The 24,266-nt window shown below is 39.2% G+C and overlaps 1 protein-coding gene across 7 annotated transcripts in view; it reads left to right on the forward strand.

Annotated features, from left to right (window-relative positions):
- The window catches only part of PIGN (phosphatidylinositol glycan anchor biosynthesis class N), a 150,239-nt gene extending 128,216 nt beyond the window's left edge, over positions 1-22,023 (forward strand). For 6 of the 7 annotated variants that reach the window (XM_050768140.1, XM_050768137.1, XM_050768136.1 and 3 more), the window contains one exon: positions 20,268-22,023. In XM_050768140.1, coding sequence (XP_050624097.1) covers positions 20,268-20,391 — 124 coding nt within the window. In that variant the 3' untranslated portion in view covers positions 20,392-22,023. Of the gene's footprint in view, positions 1-12,894; positions 13,027-20,267 lie in introns of all 7 variants that reach the window. The other variant, XR_007721317.1, reaches the window with a different exon arrangement.
- Positions 22,024-24,266: the final 2,243 nt, after the last annotated feature.

The following is a 24,266-nucleotide window of genomic DNA, read 5'->3' on the forward strand; positions in this document are numbered from 1 at the left end:
ATGGGAACACTGTGTACATGCAGGCCATTGTTGACTAAAACATCGTTATGTGGCGCATGACTACACTAACGTAGAAGTTCTTAATAATGTAGTGAAAAAAATTAAAACTTAGTATCTTAGTATAGAAGGTGCCAATATGATTTTGAGGTAAGTGCAGCAAGTAGCCGTTATTTTAAGCCTCTGGAAATGAGACGTCTCTCCAATTCTTGGCATTAGCACATCAGCAAATGTTTACATGGAGTGCTGTGGGGAGGATGATAGATGTTAAGTCTAGAGAGAACTAAAGGGCAACAGAAGATGCAAGATAAACTGCTTGAATCCATGGTTTCAAAGCTGATCATTCCAGTGTCCTTGTGTGTTTCCTTAATCTCTCATCTCTGTTTAGAAAAATGAGGCTGTTCTAGTTGCAGTATGAATTTTATATGGTAGTTTAAATTTCATGTGATCATTATCTGTCTCCTAGAATCTTTAATATGGTAACCTTTTAATATGTGATAACTATTTAAAGTGTAAATAGTATAAAGTATAAAGGCCAGGGACAGTGGCCCACACTTGTAATCCCAGCACTTTGGGAGGCCGAGGTGGGAGGATTGCTTGAGCCCAGGAGTTTGAGACCAGCTTGGGAAAACATAGTGAGACCGTGTTTCTACAAAAAGCAAAAAAAAAAAAAAAAAAAAATGACCCGGGTGCAGTGGCCCATGCCTGTAGTCTCAGCTACTCAGGAGGCTAAGGCAGAAAAAGTGCTTGAGCCTGGGAGGTCAGGGCTACGGTGAGCCATGACTGGGCCACTGCACTCCAGCCTGGGCCACAGAGTAAGATCCATCTCAAAAAAAAAAATTAATTAGTTAATTAAAAATAAAGTGTAATCTGAACAAAAAGTCAGTTTCCTTTTTATTGTGATTTAAATTTCAATGATTGCCATAATCTGTTAAATTTCTTTTCTTTGAGAGGAAGAAAGCAAAATTGATTCTTTTGTCTTTTCTTCTCCAAATGCATTCTGAGACAGAATACATTTTTGTATACTGATTTTATTTCATTTAGTCAATATTCATTCATCACTTTGTGTTGCCAAGAATTGTATGGGTTTGCGGGAGACACCATGTGTTAAACATCCTCTTCCCTCTGTTGATACCTCTTAGGCAGCTCCTGGCATGTACTGCCTGGTTATTTATATACATATCTGCCTCTCCCAATAGACTGTGGATTCCCTGGGATCCAGGATTGGATTCGAATCTCTTACATGCCATACGTGCTTGGCATGTAAAAGGTACTCCATAGATAATTGATTTTGTTTTCATTTGTCTCTTAAACTTGAAAGTTAGGGAAAGTTTAGAGATCCCCTTCCGCTCCCCTCCCCAGCCCTCTCATCCCAAAGTGCCCAGGCAGATAGTGGCCAGAGCATGGGCTTTAGACCAGACCGCCTGGGTTTGAATCTCATTTCTGCCACTTTTGAGCTGTGAAACCTTTGCTAAGTGACTTAATCTCTCTAAGCCCCCCATTTCTCTTGTAGCCATTTTGAATGAATTAATTTATATAAAGCATTTAAGTATTTAGCGTAGTGCCTGGCATCTAGTAAACTTCAGTGAATGTCAGCAATTGTTATTGTTGTCATTCTGTAATTCTGCTTTTTTGTCCTTTACAGTGCTTCTTACATTTGGCATACCTCTCTTTACTCTACCATTTGATTATTTTCATTTTAGACATAGGTCAGAATTTTGCTTCAAAAATATTCTGGTAAAATACAGTATTTTGTGTATGAGACTTTTTCTTTTATTTTTAACTGTGGTAAACTACGCATAATGAAATTTACCATCATAACAGCTTTTCAGTGTACAGTTCAATGGTATTAAGTATGCATTCACATGGTTGTGCAACTATTACCACACACCGTCTGTCTCCAGAACTCTTTCCATCTTGAAAAGCAAACTCTGAATGCATTAATCAGTCACATCCCATTCTCCCTCTCATCAGCCCCTGGCGACCACCATTCTACCTTTCTTTCTATGAATTTGATGACTCTGGGTACCTCATGTAAATGACTTCATACAGTATTTGTCTTTCTTGCAACTGACTTATTTCACTTGGTGTAATATCATTAAAGTTCATTTATATTGTAGCATGTGTCAGAATTTCTTTCCTTTTAAAGGCCGAATGCTATTTCATTGTATGTGTATATGCATATGCCATATTGTTCACCTGTTCATCTGTCAATGGATACTAGAGTTCTTTCCACCTTTGGTTATTGTAAATAATGCTGCTGTGAACTTGGGTGTGAGACTGTTTTGATCAGAGACGTCTAAATTGGTTTGACTCTAAAGAGGTGCCAAGGAATGAAGAAGATGCAATTTTCATAGGGAGATGTGCATCATTAGTTTATGAACAGGCATTCATTTGTATTGCACTAAGAATTTTAGATTTTCTTTAATTAGCTTGAGGTTTATCTTTACCTGGCATGTTTTTTTCTTCAAAGTAAAAAGTTTTTACTCTGATTACCAGTAATAACATGTATAAAACACAAAGCACCTTTTCATATCCATGATCTCAATTCAGTCCAGCAAATATTTATTGAGCACCAGCTGTATGCTAGGAGAGTTGCTGGGGATGAGAAACTCACAGTTCTGGGCTCTCAGGAAGCATAAGGCTGGAGGAGGAAGCAGATCCGTGAGCAGGCCATATGGTGCAGTGTGAGAAATTCTACAGTAGGCTCTCTTGTACTGTGGGGACACTTAGGGTATCTGTCTGAGTCTTGTAGCTTAAGGCAGGTTTGTCAGGACAGGAGCTGTCTGACACTGCAAGTGTGGCGCTTACAAGAGTATGTTGGGTCACAAGAACTAGGGAGAATGTGTAGAGTGAGAGAAGGTGAAGAGCAGAGAACAAGAAGTATAGAAACGGGGCTGAAAGAAGTGGCCAGAAGGCAGGAGAAAACCGAGAGAGAGCCGTGTTGTGAAAATCATGTGAGCATTTCAGGCAGGAGAGAGGTCATGCAGTCTCAGATGTGACAGAGTGTAAGTGAAAACATAAAGGCGTGCCTTGGTTTAAGTGGCAGTGGGCATTGTTGAGCGTGGCTGGAGAAGTTTCAGGGGTAGGATCTGGTGCTAGATTGCTGCACTGAATCAGATCCACCAGTTTCCAGGTGAGGACTGCAGACCAAAGATAAACATTTTTCTTTTTTCTACCAAGACCCCAATAAAAATAAACACACTTACCAAAATGAAAAGAATGGGAGAAGGACTATCAGCAAATTTGAGTTCAACAAATTTCTAGAAGATAGGTAACCAGAGGGAGGAAGCAGCAGCCCAGAAGCTACAGACCGGTATGACCAAAGGGAAGGGAGTTGCAGGGGCTTTAGACTCAGTCAGACAGTAATGTGGAAGGAGGAGTGAGGAAGGGAAGCAGGAGATTAATTGGATATCTGCCTACCAAATGATGGTATCAACAGGCTCTCCGTAGCCTGTCTCCTCCTTCCTTCATCCCCATGGAGAAAGTGCTACAGGTGTTTTACTCCCAGTGGAAAACCAGAAGACGCCTCTGAAGAGACAAAAAAAAAAAAAAAAAAGAAAAGACCTGGGAGGAATTTCACTGCTATGATATATGTGCCTCCACTTTAGTGAGGCTGTCCTCCATTCTAGCATGTGTAGCCTCTTCCTAACAAAGGACAGAGACAGGCATCCCTCCTACTCATCCTGTAACATGACGCAGCAATTCCTATCACATGCCTAGAACTTACTGTGGCCATCCTATTTGTGAGTTAGACCTAGAGGGAAAAGAGACTCTCTTAAAAAGTGAAATACACACTACCCTTGCCCCAGCAATTCCAGGTACCCAAGAGAAGGCAAAACATATGTATGCTGAAAGACTTGTACAGGAATTTTCATAGCAGCTATATTAATAAGAACCAAAATCTTGAAACAATCCAAATGTTCACCAGCACATGAATGGACAAACAAATTGTGATGTAGCCATACAATGGGATATTACTTATCTAAAAAGGAAGTGAGTAAGTGATGAGCTCAACTACATGGATAACTATCAGAAACTTTATAGAGTTAAAGAAACCAGATATCTAAGACTATATAGTGTACTCCATTTATATAAAATTCTAGAGCAGGCAAGACTGTAGTCACAGAAAGTTGATCACCAGTTGTTTGGGGCTGGCAGTTGGGGTATGATTGACCACAAAAGGGTATGTAGGAACTTTTAGGGTAACAGAAATGTTCTATATTTTGAAGGTGTTTTTAGTTACACGAGTGTACCATTTGTCAATACTCAGTTAACGGGACATTTAAAATGGTTCCATTTTCTCACATGTAAATTATACCTCAAAGTTGATTCATAAGAAAAAAATAGAAAAATTAAAAGTTGAAATGAGTGGAGCATAGTATACATAGATTAAATTCTGGTTAGTAGGAGGGACTTTGTTTTAAATGGATGCATCCATAAACAACAACATAAAGGTAATAAGTCATATTAGGGGGATAACCACCAGAAGATCTAAAAAGAAAAGTAGAGTCGTTGCTCTGAAAAGTGAATAAGAAGGAATGAGAGATTGTTGCTTTTCATTATAAGTCTTTCTCCATTATTTTGCTTTTCTAGTACTTGCATATATGACCGATAAAAAAGAGAAAAATGCATAAGTAGAATTGGAAGTCAGGAAGCAGAGTTCTAAGTACAGACTACTCTTTCAAGTTTAATTAGAAAGGGGAGAAGAAACAGAGTAGTAGTATTGCATGGGAATACCCTCACACCTCCCTTTGAGGGAGATTTTATTTTCATTTATTTTACTAATGAGCATGAGGAATATTATAATTAGAAGGAGTGAATGTCCCTAGTTAAATTAAAGTGTAATTACTCTCTGTCAAAGAAGGATTTTGAAGGCATTATGTAGGGCCCAAATGGAGTGAGCTCATTCCCAGAGCAGAGCAGAGGCAGAGAGCCTCCCACAAGGTCACAGCAAGGCTGTGCATTGCTACAGAGTCCACATACCCATCAGTTGTTTATCTGAGATTGGAGTCATGAAAGACGTGATAAAGGCTGTTCAGAAACCACAGAGTCCTCTCTATTAGACAAAAGGCAAAGTAAGATAGAAGCTCAAACTTGAGTAGGAAGCCCAGGATGTCAGTCAAAGGGTTGCCCCTGGTCGCATTTCTACCAAAAATAACCAACACTTCTGTGCTACTTTATTTACATTACTTTCTACATTATTTCATGTGATTTTCCTCATAACACTGTAGATATTATCTTTCACAGTAGATACATTTGCCATCTCCGTTTTACAGATGAGGACACTGTGGCCCTAAGGAGATTGTGACTTGCTCATGTCACAGAGTCAGTCAATGGTTGAGCTGATCTTAAAGGAAGCACTTGTGAATGGTGAAGCTGCCATGGGGTGTGCAGGCTGCTCAGTCACTGCCTGTTTTGCGCATGCTGCCAAACTGCACAGTTGGCAAAGTGATTTGTTATTTACGTCAGAAGATGGAAACAAGTAGTAAATGTCACATTGGTAATTAAGAGGAAAACCTTGTGACATGAAGACTATTGTTAGCAAGTTAAAAGCTATGGTTAAAGAAAGCCTGTGGGAGTATTATGTTGCCAAAACTAAAGCTTTGAGTAAGGCCCAAAAGGGCTTTTGCTAGGGCTACAGAGAATGGGGCAAAATCAGAGAAGCAGTGATGAAACGAGATACCCAGAAGCAAGCCCCTGAACAGAAATTTTCCTTGGCTGCAGCATCCCCTTTGCTTACCTTGATTACCTTTATGCCTGGGACTGAAATAGAGGAGATTTCAGCCTTGGAATCCTGAATTCATTATCTTTTTCCTACTTACTAACATATTTAGTCTTTTATGCTTTATTCAACAACTACTTACTGAGCAATAACACAAGTCTGTCTTTTTAAAAATATTTATTTATTTATTTATTTATTAAGACAGAGTCTCGCTCTGTCGCCCAGGCTGGAGTGATGTCAGCTCACTGCAAGCTCCGCCTCCCGGGTTCCCGCCATTCTCCTGCCTCCGCCTCCCGAGTAGCTGGGACTACAGGCGCCTGCCACTGCGCCCGGCTAATTTTTTGTATTTTTAGTAGAAACGGGGTTTCACCGTGTTAGCCAGGATGGTCTCGATCTCCAGAGTCGTGATCCACCTGCCTCGGCCTCCCAAAGTGCTGAGATTACAGGCATGAGCCATCGCGCCCGGCGAAGCCTGTTTTTTTAATTATGTTCATTCTGCCCCTTATTCAGTTTTCTCAACTGAATAATCCATTCTCTTGTTAGTTCATGACGGGTTCCATTCCGTTCAGCACTCTTTTCCCTGTTTCGTTTCTGTTTTCAGAAACGAAGGGTTTCATCACTTTTAGTCTTTCATCTAAAAGTTGACTGGCAGAGTATTCCCAGAACAACTTCTCTTTCCTTTCTCTACCTCTCTTAATAATGCACTGTTTTATAAAAAAGGAAAAAAAAAAAAAAAAAAAAAAAGGAGGGGAGAAAGGAAAGAGAGAAAGGAAGGAAGGAAGGCATGCAAAGGAAAGAAGGAAGGAAGAAAGGAGGACAAAGGGAGGAAAAGAGAGAGAAAGAAAAAGAAAACACCTTTTAGCCTTTTATTGTCCCCCTTCCTGCATCAGTATCAGCCTTTGGTCTATTCTGGAAGTCCTGTGTTTGTCTTTGTCCAGGAGGCTTTCTTTTATCCCTCTGCAGTCTTTAATGTTGCTTGTTTAACGACTCACCATTTTTCTCTTGAAAATTCTGGGAAGCTTTTTTTTTTTTGGAAGTGTCAAGTTCAGCTGTTTTAACTAATTTAATACAACCATGTTTCTCTCCTCTCCCTCTGGGATCACCAGAAACTAATTGGGGGATCGTATTGTTTTGCCACAGAAAAACTTCTACCCAAACCTGGGAAAAGCAGGTTAAGTTAAACAATGATTGGGAAAAGTTAAGGATTATTGAGAAAGGTATTAAATTGATGATAATGATATTACTAGTAGAGTATCATTTATTGTATGCAGTGTATTAGGAATTGTACTTATGTTATCTCGCGGATTCTCATGAAATGATGTGGAGAAAATATTAACAATTTCTATTTTACAGAGTAGAAACTGGTTCTGAAAGATTGCACAATAATGTGGCATAGCTAGGTTTATTTTTTGCATTGTGTATGTGTTTAATATATCGATCACTTTTCAGAAAAAAAATACATATTGAACACTCACCATGCATAAAGCATTCCCAGATATTGTCAAGTGCCCAGAGATGAATGGGACTTAAGACTTGATGATGCTCCATCTCTGGAGATAGATAGCTGCTTCATCAAGAATGTAAACATAAGGATTTATAACTGGTATGGAACATTCCAGTCCTGGAAGTGTATGACTCTTAATGGATGGCCACTGCTTTCAGGGAGGTTATGGCCTAATGTAGGTTTAAAGACATAATGATCATGATTATAGTATAAGGCAACATGTGGTTAAGGGTTATAAGAATACAGAAGGGAGGCTGCTTCACTTAAGCCTTCAGTGACAGAAAACATCATGCCAAGTCTGGCATTTGAACTGGGCCTTGAACAAAAGGTGTAATTTCTTTTTTTTTTTTTAATTATACTTTTAAGTTCTAGGGTACATGTGCACAATGTGCAGGTTTGTTACATATGTATACATGTGCCATGTTGGTGTGCTGCACCCATTAACTTGTCATTTACATTAGGTATATCTCCTAATGCTATCCCTCCCTGCTCCCCCTACCCCACGACAGGCCACGGTGTGTGATGTTCCCCACCCTGTGTCCAGGTGTTCTCATTGTTCAATTCCCACCTATGAGTGAGAACATGCAGTGTATGGTTTTCTGTCCTTGCAATAGTTTGCTCAGAATTATGGTTTGCAGCTTCATCCATGTCCCTACAAAGGAAATGAACTCATCCTTTTTTATGGCTGCACAGTATTCCATGGTGTATATGTGCCACATTTTCATCTGTCTGTCTAAAATAGTCTTCCCAAACCTGTAAGTCCCCTAACTAAAATTACACCAAAAGGTGTACAACCTTGTTTCTCTCATCTCCCTCTGGGATCACCAGAAACTATTGTTTTGCCACAGAAAAACTTCTACCCAAAAGGTATAATTTCAATTAGGGCACTTACAGGTTTGGGAAGACTATTTTAGACAGGCAGATGGACATGAGCAAAGTCATAGAGGTGAAAAGCCCAATGCATATGTGCATGATATGTGATAAATAATTTGGATTTCAGAATCTATAAATTTTGGATAAAGTCTATAAAACCATAGATTTTGGATAAAGAAATTTCTAGAAAATAGCCTTTGGGAGGCTTAAGTTTTTTATTTTGATATAGTCCATTTTATTTTACATTTATTACCTGTGTTTGCTTGATATGTTTTTATTATTTTTGTTTTCCCTTCTTCTCATGGGTGTTGATGCTTGGTACATTTTAAAAGAGCTAGTGCAAGCTCACATTTAACGTCTATCATGACGTTCCTGTTGACATTTGTGTGGTACCTCCAGCCTTATTCTTAACATTCCTTTACATAGCCATCATGGAATAAACAGCACAAAACAGCAAGAAAAAAACAATACAAAAGCATAAAACAAACAATGAGCATCATTCAAACCAAGGGAAACAGAATGACACATCAGCACTTATAGGCGGAGAATGCATTTATAACCACCACCACCCCGTACTAGCCATGAGAAAAGGGTGTTAATTTTATGTTTCAGCGCTTTAAATAATTTATGTATACATATTAAAATACTATTAATGCTATTCAGGGTAAAAATATGCTATAGAAATATTTTGTGATAATATTTTTTATAGTGGGAGCTCCCCTGAATATACAGTGAGCCTGTGCCCTGATTTCCCGGAGACATTCCTGATTTATGCCTGTTGTCCTGCTATAACCGTCACACCCCCGTCTATACAACATTAAAGATCCAAAGTGGATAAGAAGATGATAAAGGCACAGCCAGTGAATAAGTTATGTTAAACCTTAGTTTACCTCTTTCTCAGTGTTTCGTCATTGGGGATCAAACCCCCGTAGGTTAAATGGGGCGCTTGCTCTGAGAAACTTCTCAAAGGTAAGTATAAGAAACTTCAGATCTCTGTTCATCAGGCTGATGGCACTGAACAAATCTACGTAAATTTCCCACACATTCTGTTGGTCATTCCTGATGAAATATCTCCTTGCTCTGTCTCCTTTGTCTCTTATTATACTGTCGAAAAGATGCCCTCTTTAAGAGAAGAAGTTGATTGCAGGGTCAGGGGAGTAGGGTCAGGATGGAGAGACAAAAATGAAATCTGAGTTGGTGAAGTTAGGCTTTCTAAATGGAATTGCCCCTGATTGATGCTGCAATGTGATATTTTTGTTGTTGCTAAGTTAGAATTCTAAGGTCTTTCCTTTGTATCCTGTGTAGCAGTAATGGCATATAGTGCCTCTGTGAATCATGTGGTGCTGGTCTGATGGGCAGGAGGGGTTCATGCATCTTCATAAACATCTAGTTTATTGCGAGGAAAAGGCTTGGATAATGGTGGGGAAGTAGGGGGAAATGTATGTCAAGATTCAGAACTAAAGCACTGTACGATAGGGTTCACATGTCAAAACTTCATTATTGTACTTTTTTCTGCTTCCTGTTTGTGAGAATGTTGCATTTAAGTTTTGAGTTTCCAGTTACTCTTATGTGAAGTATATTTGAAAAGCTGTGGTGTTTCTTGTCATTTTGCTGATATTATGAACTGTCCGGCAGAGCTCCCTTCACGGGTGCCGGGGTTATTGGAATTGTGCTCCTACACTGGTTCCCCTTCATGATGAATTTTATTCCTAAACTCCTTTGTGTTAATAGTATAATTAGCAATTTCAGCCATTCCATGCTTTTTATTCACGGGAGTGGAATGTTGCCCTTTTGTCCTCACTATTTTATTGCTTTGTGAATCCTGAAGTGGTGGGAATCTGTCCCAGAATTTGAGAGAGGAGTGGGAGCTGACTGCCCCGTGAATGTAGTCTGGTGCATATCTGTAATGCTTATAGTGTTGTGGTGACTGCCGTGGGTTTTTAGAATACTTTTGAGAGATTTGTCACCTATTATTAATAGTTTCAGGTTAATAAGTATAGCTTCTTAAACAATAAAGACTGTATTGTTAGGGCATTAGATAGTGTATCTGTTTATAGCCATAGTACTCTCTGTTTCAAATGCATCTTCAGAGCAGATTTTACCAAACTGAAACTGAGACTCAGGAAGGATGCACTGCAGTCAGTGTATTCAGCTGAAACTACTGGTGTGAGTTCAGTGTTTCTCTTGAGAACCTGTGGCATCAGGTATGCTTTTTAACAGCCATGTGAAAAATATCCTGCCCAGCCATAAAACTGTTCAGCTGACAGAGCTAATTTAGTATTTTCTTCTTTTGATCTTTACACTTTATCTTCGTTTATAGCAGGTCATAAACTTTATAGAGTATTGCCTTTTGTATGGCATACTGAAAATGCATTTTTAAAACCAGAGAAAAAAATTCATTTGAGGTAATTTTCATAACTATAAAAACATATATTCAGATTTATGTTCTAAATCCATTTGTAGTGAGGTGGGTAGAGTAGTCAGGATCATCAGTTTGATTGAGCTGCAGTTTGATTTGATGGCACTATTCATTTGGACTTTAATTTTTTTCCCACATGCACCATTGTTATACCTTATTGAAATACAAATGACAACCAACGTGTTTATCATTTCTCTTTCGATATAATGAGAACTCAAAAAAAAAGAGAGAACTCATGATTCTATTCAATAGTGTTTGTATATCCTAAATGTAATTAATAAGTGTCATAAAACATCTGTACTCTTACAACGAATACCAAACTTTATTAAAATCAGTGACTCTCAGACTTTTTCTGCCCCAGTACCTCGAACAGGTATGACCTGCTTCTACTGCCCATCACCCTGATAGAGGAGAAATACAATCAACATTTTGTCACCATTGTGCAGGTTGAAAAGGCCTGCCTGGCAATTCCGTGTGCCTCCACACATACACTCTTCCCCTCGACCATCACACATGTACATCTTGAGAATTGCTGGTTTAAATGATGGCACAATAGTCATGGGAGGGGAGTGGGAACAGCTGAACTCATTTCAAGTTGAAATTTGATGTTCCTTTAACTCTGCTATGTTGAGATGACACCAAGACTTGATTGATGCAAGATATCACAAGTTGGATGCCTTATGGCTCAATTGCATGAAGATGATGAGTTTCACAACGGTTTCCTGCCAATTATGTTAGCTTACATGAGCTGAGAGTAATTTCAGGCCACTGTAAGGAGATGAGTGATCTGTGGAATGCCTTTTATAGACAGACTTTAGATTAAATTTGAGGATGGGTCACCTGGTTTTACAAGCCATTTTTGTTAGACATCAAGTCAGATTTAATATTTTAACCTAAAAGTGATGGCAAAATTCAACAACAAAAATCTGCTAGCATGTAATATTTTCTTTCTTTGCTTTTATTCTTAACAGCTTGAGATAATTCATACCATAAAATTTATCTATTTTAGTTTTTTAATGATTTAATAAATGTTTTAAGTCATTTTGATGATTTTTAGCAAATGAATGGAGTTGGGCAACCATCGCCACAATCTATGTTTTAAACATTTCCATCACACAGAAAATACCCGCTACCTGTTCACAATCTGTTCCCATTACCATTCCAAGCGCAGGCAACCACAAATCTGCTTTCTGTCTCTATAGATTTGCCTATTGTGGACATTTCATATAAACAGAAAAATACAAAATGTAATTTTTTTCACCTAACTTCTTCCAGTTAGTGTAACTTTTTATTTTTATTTTTTTGCCATTCATCTATATTGTAGCATGTAAAAGTACTTTATTCATTGCTGAATAATGCTCCATTGTTTGGATATACCACATTCTATAATCCTTTCTATAATGCTTATAAAAGATTAATCTTTTATGGTCCTTGTTGCTTTTAATCTATCTAGCTCCCCACCTCCTTGCCTGGTTTCCCCCATGGAACCAAGGTCAGATTGAGCTTTTCTGGATTTGACCTCCAGGCTCTATGCTGAAGAGTTTGTACTCCTTCACTCATCTCATCTCTGACTACAGACTTCAGTCCCTGAAGAAGTTGGGATGATTATATCCAGTGTTTTTGTTTTTGTTTTTGTTTTTTTGAGACAGGGTCTTGCTCTTTTACCCAGGCTGCAGTACAGTGAGCTGATCACCACTGCAGCTTCCACCTTGTAGCCTGAAGTGATCTTCCCAACTCAGTCTCCTGAGTAGTGAGGACCACAGGTGTCTGCCACCACACCCGGGTAATTTTTTTAATTTTTATTTTTTAGAGACAGGGTCTCACTCTGTTGCCCAGGCTGGTCTCAAATTCCTAAGCTCACGAGATCCTTCTGCCTTGGCCTCCCAAAGTGCTGGGATTACAAGCATGACGAGCCACTACACCTGGCCTGGATTGAGGATTTTAATCTCAGGAACTGGTACCAATTTTGGAGTGTCCTCTGAGGCCTCAGGAACAGAATAGAGTTGAAGATTTCTGTGGTAATTATGAAGTCAGCCTTAGAGTTCTGTGGCTAAACCTAGCATAATTTGTAAACATCACATAAATAGCAATATATTACAAATATATTAAAGAAAATACTGAAAACATAAAGAAAAAATAAGTCATTCATAATTCAGTGTTTCAGTTTGTAGTATTCAGGGAGAACCACTATTCCACATATTGATGTATGTCCTTTTAGCTTTAATTTATGTGCAGACATATACAGTTTTTTTAAAAGATGGTTTTCTGTAATAACCGTTTCCCCATGTGAGTAAATACTTTTGAAAATATGAAAGTCTTATGAGCAGTGCAAGGTCAGAGATAACCAGGTTCATTCGTGTTTGTGTCTTTCCACAGCGTCGGACTTTTGTCGATGCTATTTCAGTAGCAAAGGCCACGAACTGCATGGAGTTTTCTAGGAGGCAGTGCTCCTTAGAACTTCCCGGTCACTTGGTAGTCACAGCTACACCGCCACAAGCCACTCCACAAGTCAGTCAGTATTGTAAACTATATGTAATATTATACCTAATTAATATCTAAATGTTGCAGATTAAACATTCCACAACAAACAAAGTAACATTTAACATCAAGAGGAGAGAGATAGGAGAAAGGGTTAAGGAAATAGTCCAGGGAAAGTGAGGAAGACAAAAAGAACCTCCCAGTCTGTGCCAGGGCCCATCTGTTTTACAAGAAAGAGTCTTTGATGTGTGCACAGACATCAGTGGCAGATGCTGGGTGCTTATCAGGAGTGACAGCAAGACAGTGTCAGTAAAGACAGCCATTTTGAGCTGTGAAGTCCTGCTCTTTTTGTGGCTGCAGAGTCCTCCAGTGAGGACTGATAGTGCAAGAGTGTGCCTGTTTATGTCCTTATCTCGTTGGATGCAGTCTTTATATATTAATTTATTAATCAAAATATCTTGTCCCTGTTGGCAAAGTGTCCTATGAAAAGTAAGATGGAGTCTTTTTTTCTGAGATGGAGTTACTTGTGTCAAGGGTGCTCTGTATAGTTAGTGTAGCTAGAATGGTGTGAGGGAAAACATGGTGGGGAGAGAATTCAGAGAGTAGATATTTGCTGTCACTTATGACCTTTGAAAGTCATTGTAAAGAACTGGGAGTTTATTCCAAGTGTAAGTTGAAGCATTAGTTTATTGAGCAGGAAGTTATTTTTTTTGCTTCACATTTTTGACATAACACTGGCCACAGTGTAAAGAACCTATTGGAGGGATCGAGAGAGGGAGCAGGAAGATTGAGGAAGAGGCTTTCGTGGTATTGTAAGCTAGAGATGATGGCAGTTTAGGCTAGGGTAGCAATTCAAAATGGCAACAAGTGGTTGGACTTAGAAAATATTTTCAGAGAGGTTGATAGGATTTCAGAGAGGTAGATTAATATACTGGGAGAAAAAAAGAATCAAGAGTGACTCCTAGTTTTGTTTTTTAATCTTGAGTAACTGAGTGACTAGGAAAGCCATTGCAGAGATCTGGAGAAAGCTCTAAGAGGAGTGAGTTTGGTGAAAGAAGGTGTGGAAGATTAAGATCTGGGTTTTGCATATATAAAATTTAAATTAGGATAGTGCTGGAGGGAGCTATGGGATCTTGGGAGAGTTAGAATGAGAGAAATTACACATTAGTATGGTCAAGGATATGCTCATCTAGAGAAGGAAAAATGGGTGATATCTAAGAGGAAAGGGATAGTTGGAAAAATATAGTCCTTTAGTACAGTGGTCCCCAGTCATTTTGACACCAGCGACCGGTTTCGTGGAAGACAGTTTTTCCACAGATGGGGCGAGAGGCGCAGGGGCCGGCGGGGGTGATTTCAGGATGAAACTGTTCTACCTCAGGTCATCAGGCATTCATTCTATTTTCATAATGGGGACACAACCTAGATCCCTTGCACGCGCAATTCACAATAGAGTTCATGCTCCTGTGAGAATCTGGTGCTGCCACTCATTTGACAGGAAGTGGAGCTCAGGCAGTAATGCCAGCGATGCAGAGCAGCTGCAAATACAGATGAAGCTTCGCTCACTTCCCTGCCGCTCACCTCCTGCTGTGCGGCCCAGTTCCTAACAGGCCATGAACTAGTACCGGTCCAAGGCCTGGGGACTGGAGACCCCAGCTTTAGTGGGAGAGTTGGGATGGGATCCAAAGTAGAAGTGGAGGGGTTTGTTTTAGACAAGAAAGGTACAGGAGGCAATATGGGCACAGATATGAGTGGGTTAGAAAGTTCGGGGTGAGAAGAGGCACTTCTCTTGTGATCACTTTATCAGTGTTTTCTCAATTAAAAAAAAGCAGAGTCATCTGCTGAGATGGGAGGAAGGTGACAGAACTTTGAGGAGAGAAGGACACAATTTGGTTTGACTCAGAGAAGAATAATTCACAAGTGTGCAATCAGGATTGAGACACTGGTGAGAACCAAATCTCATTTGTGCTTATAAGTTTAAAGTGAGTCCAGCGAGGACAGTTGTGAGTTACTGGTGATGATTCCTTGATTTTGGGTGACAGGATGATCTGTTCTCCTGTTGATTCTAATGCCCATGTTACATTTAACTTTATATGTTAATATTTTGTAGGGCTAGTTTTACTTTATTTTTGTAGAAACTTTTTGTTTCTTTTGGCATTTTGATTTTGCTTTTTAGCTTTTGGTATTGATTATGCTTATTCTATTTTGGGGGAGTCTGATTTTATTAGGTTGGTGCAAAAGTAATTGCAGTTTTTGCCATTTTTTTTAAAAAAGGCATCTGTATATCCTCTTTGATGAAACGTCTGTTCATGTCTTTTGATCATTTTCTAATTGAATTGTTTGTGGAGTCTTTTTACTGTTGAGTTTTGAGAATTTATTCTATATCCTATTCTAGGAAATAGTCCTTTGTGGCTGAATGCAGTGGCTCATGCCTGTAATCCTAACACTTTGAGAGGCCAAAGTGGCAGAATGTTTAAGCCCAAGAGTTCAAGACCAGCCCGGGTAACATGGCAAGACCCCATCTCTACAGAAAATACAAAAATTAGCTGGCTGTGGTGGTGCATGCCTGTGGTCTCTGCTACTCAGGAGGCTGAGGTGGGAGGATCACCTGAACCCAGGGAGGTCACAGCTGCAGTGAGCTGTGATCATACCACTGCACTCCAGCCTAGGTGACAGAGCAAGACCCTGCCTAAAAAAAGAAAAGAAAAGAAGAAGTATTTTGTCGAATGTATGGCTTGCAAGTATTTTATCCCAGTCTGTGGCTTGTCTTTTTACCCTCTTAACAGGGCCTTTCACAGAGCATAAGGTTTTTTGTTTGTTTGTTTGTTTTGAAGCCCAATTTATCAGATTTACTTTTTTAGATTGTGCTTTTTGTATTAAGACTAAGAGCTCTTTGGCTAGCTCCAGATCCCAAAGATTTTTTTTCTAAAATGTTGATATTTTTACATTTTACTTTTAAGTCCATGATCCATTTTAGTTACTTTTTGTAGATGGTGTGAGACTCACACTGATAGGCTGTGGTGATACCAGGTGTATGGTTTACACTTTTTTGGGGGCATGGGGTGCAGATTTGCATGGGTCTGTTTCCCTGTCTGTGCTTGCTTTAGCTGTGTCCCATCAACTGTGATGTGTTGGTTTTTTATTTTCATTACATTCAATCTGTTTTTTTATTTCTCTTGAAACTTCATCTTTGACCCATGGATTATTATACAGTTGTGTTTTTTAGTTTCTGAGTGTTTGGTAATATATCTGTTATCTATTGTTGATTTCTAGTTGGATTCCATTGTGGTCAGAGAAATCACACTCTCTGTGATTTCAGTTCTTTTAAACTTGCTGAGGTTTGTTTTATGGCCCAGAATATGGTCTATCTTGGTGTGTATGGGCACTTGAAAAGAGCATGTACTGTGCTCTTGTTGGGTGGAGTGTTTTATCACTGTGAGTTAAATCCTGTTGTTTGATAGTGTTGAGTTCTTCTGTATCCTTGCTGATTTTCAGTGTTGTTTTTCTATCAGTTTTTGAGAAAGGGTATCTTTGCTCTGAAGTCTGTTTCCTCTGAAGTCTATTTTATCTGATATTAATATAGCCACTCCTGCTTTTTTAGAATAAATGTTTGCATGATGTTTCCTCCATACTTGAAGTATCTTTTAGACAGCATGTGGTTTGGTCATTGGTCATGTTTTTTATTCTCTTCTACCAATCTCTGTTTTTTAGTTGGTGTATTTAGACTATTCACATTTAATGTAGTTATTGATATGTTAGGGCTTAAGTCTGTCATTTTATTTTTTTATTTTCTGTTTGTTCTCAGTGTTTTGTGTTTCCTGCTATCCAGTATATTACTTGAACATTTTATAGAATTATTTTTTACTTTTCTGTGGTGTTATTAGTGTATCTCTTTGTATGGCTTTTTTTTTTTTTTTTTTTTGGAGACGGAGTCTCGCTCTGTCGCCCCGGCTGGAGTGCACTGTCGTGATCTCAGCTCACTGCAGTATCAGCCTCCCGGGTTCATGCCATTCTCCTGCCTCAGACTCCTGAGTAGCTGGGACTACAGGCATCTGCCCCCATGCCTGGCTAATTTTGTTTTTGTATTTTTAGTAGAGACAGAGTTTCACCATGTTAGCCAGGATGGTCTTGATCTCCTGACCTTGTGATCCACCCGCCTCAGCCTCGCAAAGTGCTGGGATTACAGGCGTGAGCCACCATGCCCAGCCTACATGGCTTTTTAAATGGTTGCTCTAGGTATTATATATATGTAGCTAATCCCAGTCTACTGGTGATGTCATTTTACCAGTTTAAGTAATGTATAGAAACCCTACCTCCTTCTACATCCCGTTGCCTTCCCCTGCTTACAATATAATTGTCTTAAATATTTCCTCTACACACATTTGAAACCACATCAGACAGTATTAGAATTTTTGTATCAGCTATCAAATATAATTTTAAAAACTTTAGAGGACACGGAAAACTCTTTACCCAGATTTTTACTTACTGAGTTCTTCTTCCTTCATGATTTTAGCAGATTACTTCTTTTATTGTTTTATTTCTGTTTAGAAAACTTCCTTCAGACATTCTTTTAGATTAGGTCTTCAGGCAATAAATTCATTTAGGCTTTTTTTTTTTTTTTTTTCATCTATGAATTCTGATTTCTCCTTTATTTCCGTGGGATAGTTTTACTGGATTCTGGGTTGACAGTTATTTTTCTTTCAACACTTGAAAAATGTTGCACCATTTTCTGGTCATTTCCATATTTTCTGATGAGAAATCTGCTATTCAAATTGTTTTTCCCCTATAGGCAAGGTGTCATTTCTCACTGCTTTCCAATTCTTTTCTTTTTTTTTTTGGTTTTTAGTAATTTGATGTGTCTTTGTGTAGATTGCTTTGAGTTTACCTTATTTGAGGTTTGCTTAGCTTCTGTAAGATTTATGTCTTTTGCCACATTTGGAAGCTTTTCAGCCACTATTCCTGTGAGTACTCTTTTAGCCTCTTTTTCTTTTCCTTCTAGAACTCCAGTGACACAAATGTTAGATCTTTTGTCACAGTCCACAGGTCCCTGAGACTCTGTTTTATTTTATTTTTTTTAAGTCTATTTTTGTTTTTCAGGCTGGGTAAATTCTGTTGTTTTATCCTCAGGTTCACGGATCCTTTCCTGTGTCCCCTCAGTTCTGCTGTTGAGCACTTCCACAGAAGTTTTTATTTTGGTTATTGCATTTTTAGTTCTAGACTTTTTTATTTGCTTCTTGTTTACATCTTCTGTTTCTTTGCTGAGAATTTCTGTTTCTTAGCTCAGATTTTCTGTTTTTTGTTTGCTTGTTTGTTTCTAGTATGTATGTAATTGCTCATTAAAGTATTTTTATAATGACCACTTTAAAATGTTTGCCAGATAATTCTAATAGCTCTGTTATTTAGGTTTTGATATCTATTTATTGTCTTTTTTCATTCTACTTGAGGTCTTCCTGGTTCTTGATGTGGTGAATGATTTTCTCTTGTAACCTAGACATTTTGAATATTTGCTTATGAGATTCTCAGTCTTATTTAAACCTTCTGTTTTAACTGGCTTCTGACACTACTATGGCAGGGGAAGAGGAAACACTGCCTCATTTGTTTCTGATGAGGTTAGAAATCCAGGTCCCCATGCAGCCTCCATTGGCACCCGAGAGGGAGCTGCTTACTGCTGCCTGCCAGGGACCAGCATTACAGCTCCCTGCGAGGCCTCCACTACTGCCTTCATGGCTGGGAAGGATAGAGGTCCTCTTTGCCTCCCATGCGACCTCCACTAATAACATGGTCAGGAGAAGAATGGCCTTTCTGCCTCTGAGTGGAGATGGAATTCCTGGCTCTCCACTAGGCCTGACATGACCCCATTGAAGAGGGGGAGGGACCTCATTACTGCTTCATGGAGGTGGAAGTCTAGGCTTCCCACGTGATGTCCACTGACATCCGCCAGGTATGGATGAAAGTACCAGTTTCCCTCCTCAGCCTTCCTTGACACCATGACAGTGGAGGGGAGGGCACAGGTGGGGAATTAGAGTGCCCCATTATAGCCTGGTGAGGATGGAAGTCTGGGCTCCCCACTCAGCCTGTGCTGGAATAGGTAGGGGTGGAGCCACGTTTCTTCTGTGGTGTTTGGCTGAAGTAGATCAGTTACTATCTAAACATTTTCTGTCTTTCAGGACTGCTCCTTTCCTTGTCTGTCCCTTAGCTAGAGAGAATAGGCTCTTGTGGTGGTGGTATTATTGTTTTTTGGGGATTTTTGGGGGGGTCTATGCCCATTGGCATTTCTAGGTTGCTGGTGCTTCCTGCAAAAGAAAATTCAGGGAATTCTTTGGGACCCAAGATCACTGACCAGTCTGCCCTCTTTCCACCGCCTGGAGTTGTCCAATGTTTGTTTATAGTGTCCGACATTTTAGTTGTGTAGTCATCCCTCTGTATCCTTGGCTTCCACATCATGGCTTCAGCCAGCTATGGACTGAAAATATTTTTTAAATTGCATCTGTAGTGAACATGTACAGACTTTCTATTCTTGCCATTATTCTCTAAGCAATACAGTGTAACAACTACATACATGGCATTTACATTGTGTTAGGTTTTGTAGGTAATCTAGAGATGATCTAAAGAAGCAGTCCCCAACCTTTTTGGCACCAGGGAATGGTTTCATGGAAGACAGTTTTTCCACACGCCGCTGTGTATGCGGGGGTGAGGGATGATTTCGGGATGAAACTGTTCCACCTCAGATTATCAGGCACTCATTAGATTCTCATAAGGAGTGCACAACCTAGATCCCTTGCAAGCACAGTTCACAATAGGGTTCGTGCTCCTCTGAGAATCTAGTGCTGCCGCTGATCTGACAGGAGGCAGAGCTCAGGCAGTAATGCTCACTGGTCCAGCACTCACCTCCTGCTTTGCAGCCAGTTCCTCACAGGCCACAGACTGGTACCAGTCCACTGCCTGGTTGGGGACCCCTGGTCTAAAGTATAAAGGAGGATGTGCATAGCTTATTTGCAAATACAACACCATTTTATGTCAGGGATTTGAGCATTCGAAGATCTGTGTATTCATGGAAGGTCCTGGAACCAGTCCACGGACAGCTGTACTTGAAGGTCCTGGAACCAGAAACCAATGGACAGCTGTACTTAGCAGGAGAAATAGGGGAAGGAACACCTACTCCAGCTCCTGAAAGAGGAGATTTTCATCCGTCCATTTAAAACCATTCAGAGGAATCTCATGCTTTTCCTCACCTGTGTTCTCTCTGCCTATAACATCTTTTTCTCCTTTTGCAGCATCAGCCACTATGTGATTGTCATGTCCATGACCATCTTTTTGGTGTTCCTCAATGGCCTGGCCCAGCTGCTTACAACAAAGAAACTCAGACTATGTGGCAAACCCAAAAGTCACTTCATGTGAAGTTGCTGAAGCACCATTCAGCATCTGGATCCTGATTCTCCTTTTAAACTAAAATCTCATCAAGGACTCAATAAGAAGATGGATATGGATATATAGTATATTCTACTCCTGTAGGGAAAATGGTATTTGGAATTCCGAATTGACAGGTTATCTGGAACAAAGGAGCTTCTTTTCTTTTTTTCCTAGATTTTGCAGGCATGAAATAGTGATTATATCTGTGGAAAAGCATAGGAAAGCATTCTCCATTTTCATTTTTCTCCTTTGGCTGGCAGCTCTTCCCAGTGATGTTGAGAACACCTGCAGTAATCTGGTCCCCAACCGCACAGCTTCCCGCATACCCAGAGGAGAGCACATGCCCCCTGTGGGGGCAGTGCTGATGGCATCCAGAATCATTGCCGTGGCTGAGCTGGAAGGAAATCACCAGGTGCCACCGTCAATATTTATCAGCTTTCAGCACTGGTTTTGTTGGACAATCAGGGTGTATTATTTCAAAAGCTTCAATAGAAAAAGTGTTTGCAGGTATTTGTCATATTTCTTTAGTATGCAATAATACTATCTTATCCTTTTTAGTGCTATTTCTCAGGTTTTCACAGTCAACCAGCTAGATGCATGTCTATCCTTCACTTTTTGTTTTTTCATTTCTAGATTTTCATGGAATTTCTGACAATACAAAAGTAGAAAGTGTTTGGTTTTTCTGTCTTATACATAGGAAAACATTTAAAATAAATAGTTTTTAATTGTAGGCTCAACATTTGTTACCCCATAGCTTTTTCATGTATTATTTCTTTCCCTTTGAATTTATTTTTACTGTCATCTATTATTTTAACAGGAGTTTAAAATTCAATGGTTTAACTTTCTGACAATATCATAAGAATTCATATTAGAGGTGTTATTCTTTCTGGTTGTGAGATTCTAGCCCAAAGGCCTAAAATCATCAAATTAGATTTCCGTTTGTAAACAAATTCTAATGGGCAAAATATCTTGAGAGCAGTTTTTATATGGATTGTCCATAAAATGACCTTTACGTATCCCTGTGGAGTTGGCCTTTTGCCTGTGGTATGCCAGTAGCTTTTGGCTGATGCTAAGCTTTCCTGGTATGTGCACTATTTTTAAGAAGTAATTGCTTTTGAATTAAGTTATAGCATTACTAATTCACGTTAATGACTAGGAAGCCCTCTGTAATTTACTAGATTTTTCAAATTGGCGGGGAGTGAATAAATACAATTTAAAAGAGTCAGAAATCAGTTTGGCGAAGTGTACTTTCCTAATTTCGATTTATGATGAAATATAGTTATAATTTATTTGTAATACTACTTTATGGTATACCAGTGAAAGAATTACAGTATAAAAAAGAGGTATTAATGTTTTATGAAATCTCATGCATCAGCTCATAGCATAAAATCTAGCTGGACAGCTAAGAAGCTATGGTAGCAAACAGTGATGTTGATGGAATGAGAACCATGAACTTTCGTATTACCTCAAAGGATTTTTTTATCAGTTTTTTTCCACACATCAGAGAAAACTGTATAAACACTTATCATTGACCTCTTTCTATGTGTAGTTTTGCCTTTTATCTTTTCCCAAAATTTTATACAGAGAAATTAATAAGTATTTTATTACAACATTGTAAAAGGTGCTCAGGATTTTTTATCTTTCTTTATTTTGCTCTTCGAGGCATGTCTTTTTCTTAATTTTGTCCTTTCAGGTCAGTGTGAGTCTAGAATAGGTTAACTTCCTTCTGACAGTATCACAGAGTTTGTGTTGTGCGCCTGCGGCCACAGGCTCACCCTGCCGCACCGTAACTGGCCCCTTCAGACTCACATGGGAACAGGCCTTTTCTGTTGCAGTTTCTCAGATATCTTTAAATGTTTTGAAATGTATATTTTTATATCGAAAAACAGAGAAAAAAGAAACAAGAGTTAGGGAAAAAATATTTCTGTTTAAGGTATTAATTTTTTCATTCTACGTATGCCATAGATTTCTGAATCAAAACTTAGGACATTTGCTGATTAACAATGTTTAAATTAGGAATTGTTATAAGAATTCAAATGGGCAGAACAAGTTGTGAATATATTGAACCAAAAAAGGCCATGTTATAATCTTAGAGGGCCCATGAATAAATCTTAGAGGGAATCCTAAGGCTTTAGGAAACCATGGCAGCTTGTCTGTCATTTCCCAATATGTTAATTAATTATACTTAGTGTACAGTATTTAGAATACAAAATGCTTTTTTGTTTTTTAAGAAAGTAATGTTATAAATGGTTGTATATGTTCATAGTATTGTCTTTAAAATTATTTGTTAATGATAGAGCTGAATTAGAAAACCTCTTCATCTGTTATAATATGGTTTCTTATGAAAAACTTCTTACAAATTTCAGCCAACTCAGATATTAAGAACATCAGTGTCAACCCTCCTCCCCTCCTGCCACCTTTATACACTTGTTTTGGTGGACTAGGGGCTCCTTTTCTCCTTTTTGACATATAACTGTACCGTTAAAAACATGATTGCTGATGAAGCTGGCCTGGAGGGAGTGAAGGCGATTGCATGGGCATGGTCTCTAGGACAGGCGTAGCTGTTGCAGGGCCCCCCTGTCCTTGAGAGAACCTGGTGAGCTCCCATATTCACACTGGATGCCAGCATGTCAGGGGGCTGAAGAGAATGGAGCGAAATCAACTCTGCCAGTTCTGAGAACTCCTTCTTTTAAGAGACCAGAGATAACTTGACCATTTCTCTCCTTTTCATAGTTGTTCTTTTTTATGTTGACATTCCCCTTACTGTTTTTAAAATGCTTCAAAGCATTAATGATTGTTATGCTGTGTGCTTTCAGTACTATGGCAATATCTTTGTAGCATTTTCCCATTTCTGTATCAGCATGGTGTTTTGTTTTGAGACGGGGTCTCATTCTTGCTCAGGCTAGAATGCAGTGGCACCATCTCGGCTCACTGCAACCTCTGCCTCCTGGGCTCAAGTGATCCTGCCACCTCAGCCTCCTGAGCAGCTGAGCCCACAGGCGCGCGCCACACCCAGCTAAGTTTTAAATATTCGTGTGATGGAGACAGGCTGTCACTGTGTTCCAGGCAGCAGCATTTTTTTTTTTTTTAAGACTGGGATTTCTTTATAATGCTTTGTTATTTTAAAAAAAGAAAAGGAAACATTAATAATCAAAATTATCTTTAATTGGCCTCACAGGGCTAAAATCTAGAATTATTATTACTCTTGGGTAAACTCATGAAAAGTACTTAATATTCATTCTATAAAGAAACAAAAAGAAACTTTGAGATGTGTCTCTTATTCATTTCCTTGGGTACACTTAAAATGGATTACAGTTATTGCTCAACTTTCTACCTTCAGAATTGCAGCATTTATTTGCCACTCAGCATTTCTCAGAGTTTGTCCCTTAGAACATTGGTTCCTTGTAATACAAATAAATGTCATAATAAAAATAGTTTCTTTTTTCTTTTCTTTTTTTTGAGACAGACTCTGGCTCTATCACCAAGGCTGGAATGCAGTGGTGCAATGTTGGCTCCCTGCAACCTCCGCCTCCTTGGTTCAAGCGATTCTCCTGCCTCAGCCTCCTGAGTAGCTGGGATTACAGGTGCCCGCCACCACGTCTGGCTAATTTTCATATTTTTAATAGTGACAAGGTTTCACCGTGTTGGTCAGGCTCGTCTTGAGCTCCTGACCTCAAGCAGTTCACCCGCCTTGGCCTCCCAAAGTGCTGGGATTATAGGCGTGAGCCACCTCACCCAGCGAAAAGAGTTTCTTAATTAAATATATTTGAGAAACATCTAGTCAAACTACCTTAAATAGGTGTATTTACGTTAGTTCTAAGGGAATTTAACTTGTGATGTACATTGTGAAGGGAGGAAGATGG

The sequence above is a fragment of the Macaca thibetana genome, chromosome 18, assembly GCF_024542745.1.
Source record: "Macaca thibetana thibetana isolate TM-01 chromosome 18, ASM2454274v1, whole genome shotgun sequence".
In the NCBI taxonomy this organism is placed as follows: Eukaryota; Metazoa; Chordata; class Mammalia; order Primates; family Cercopithecidae; genus Macaca; species Macaca thibetana.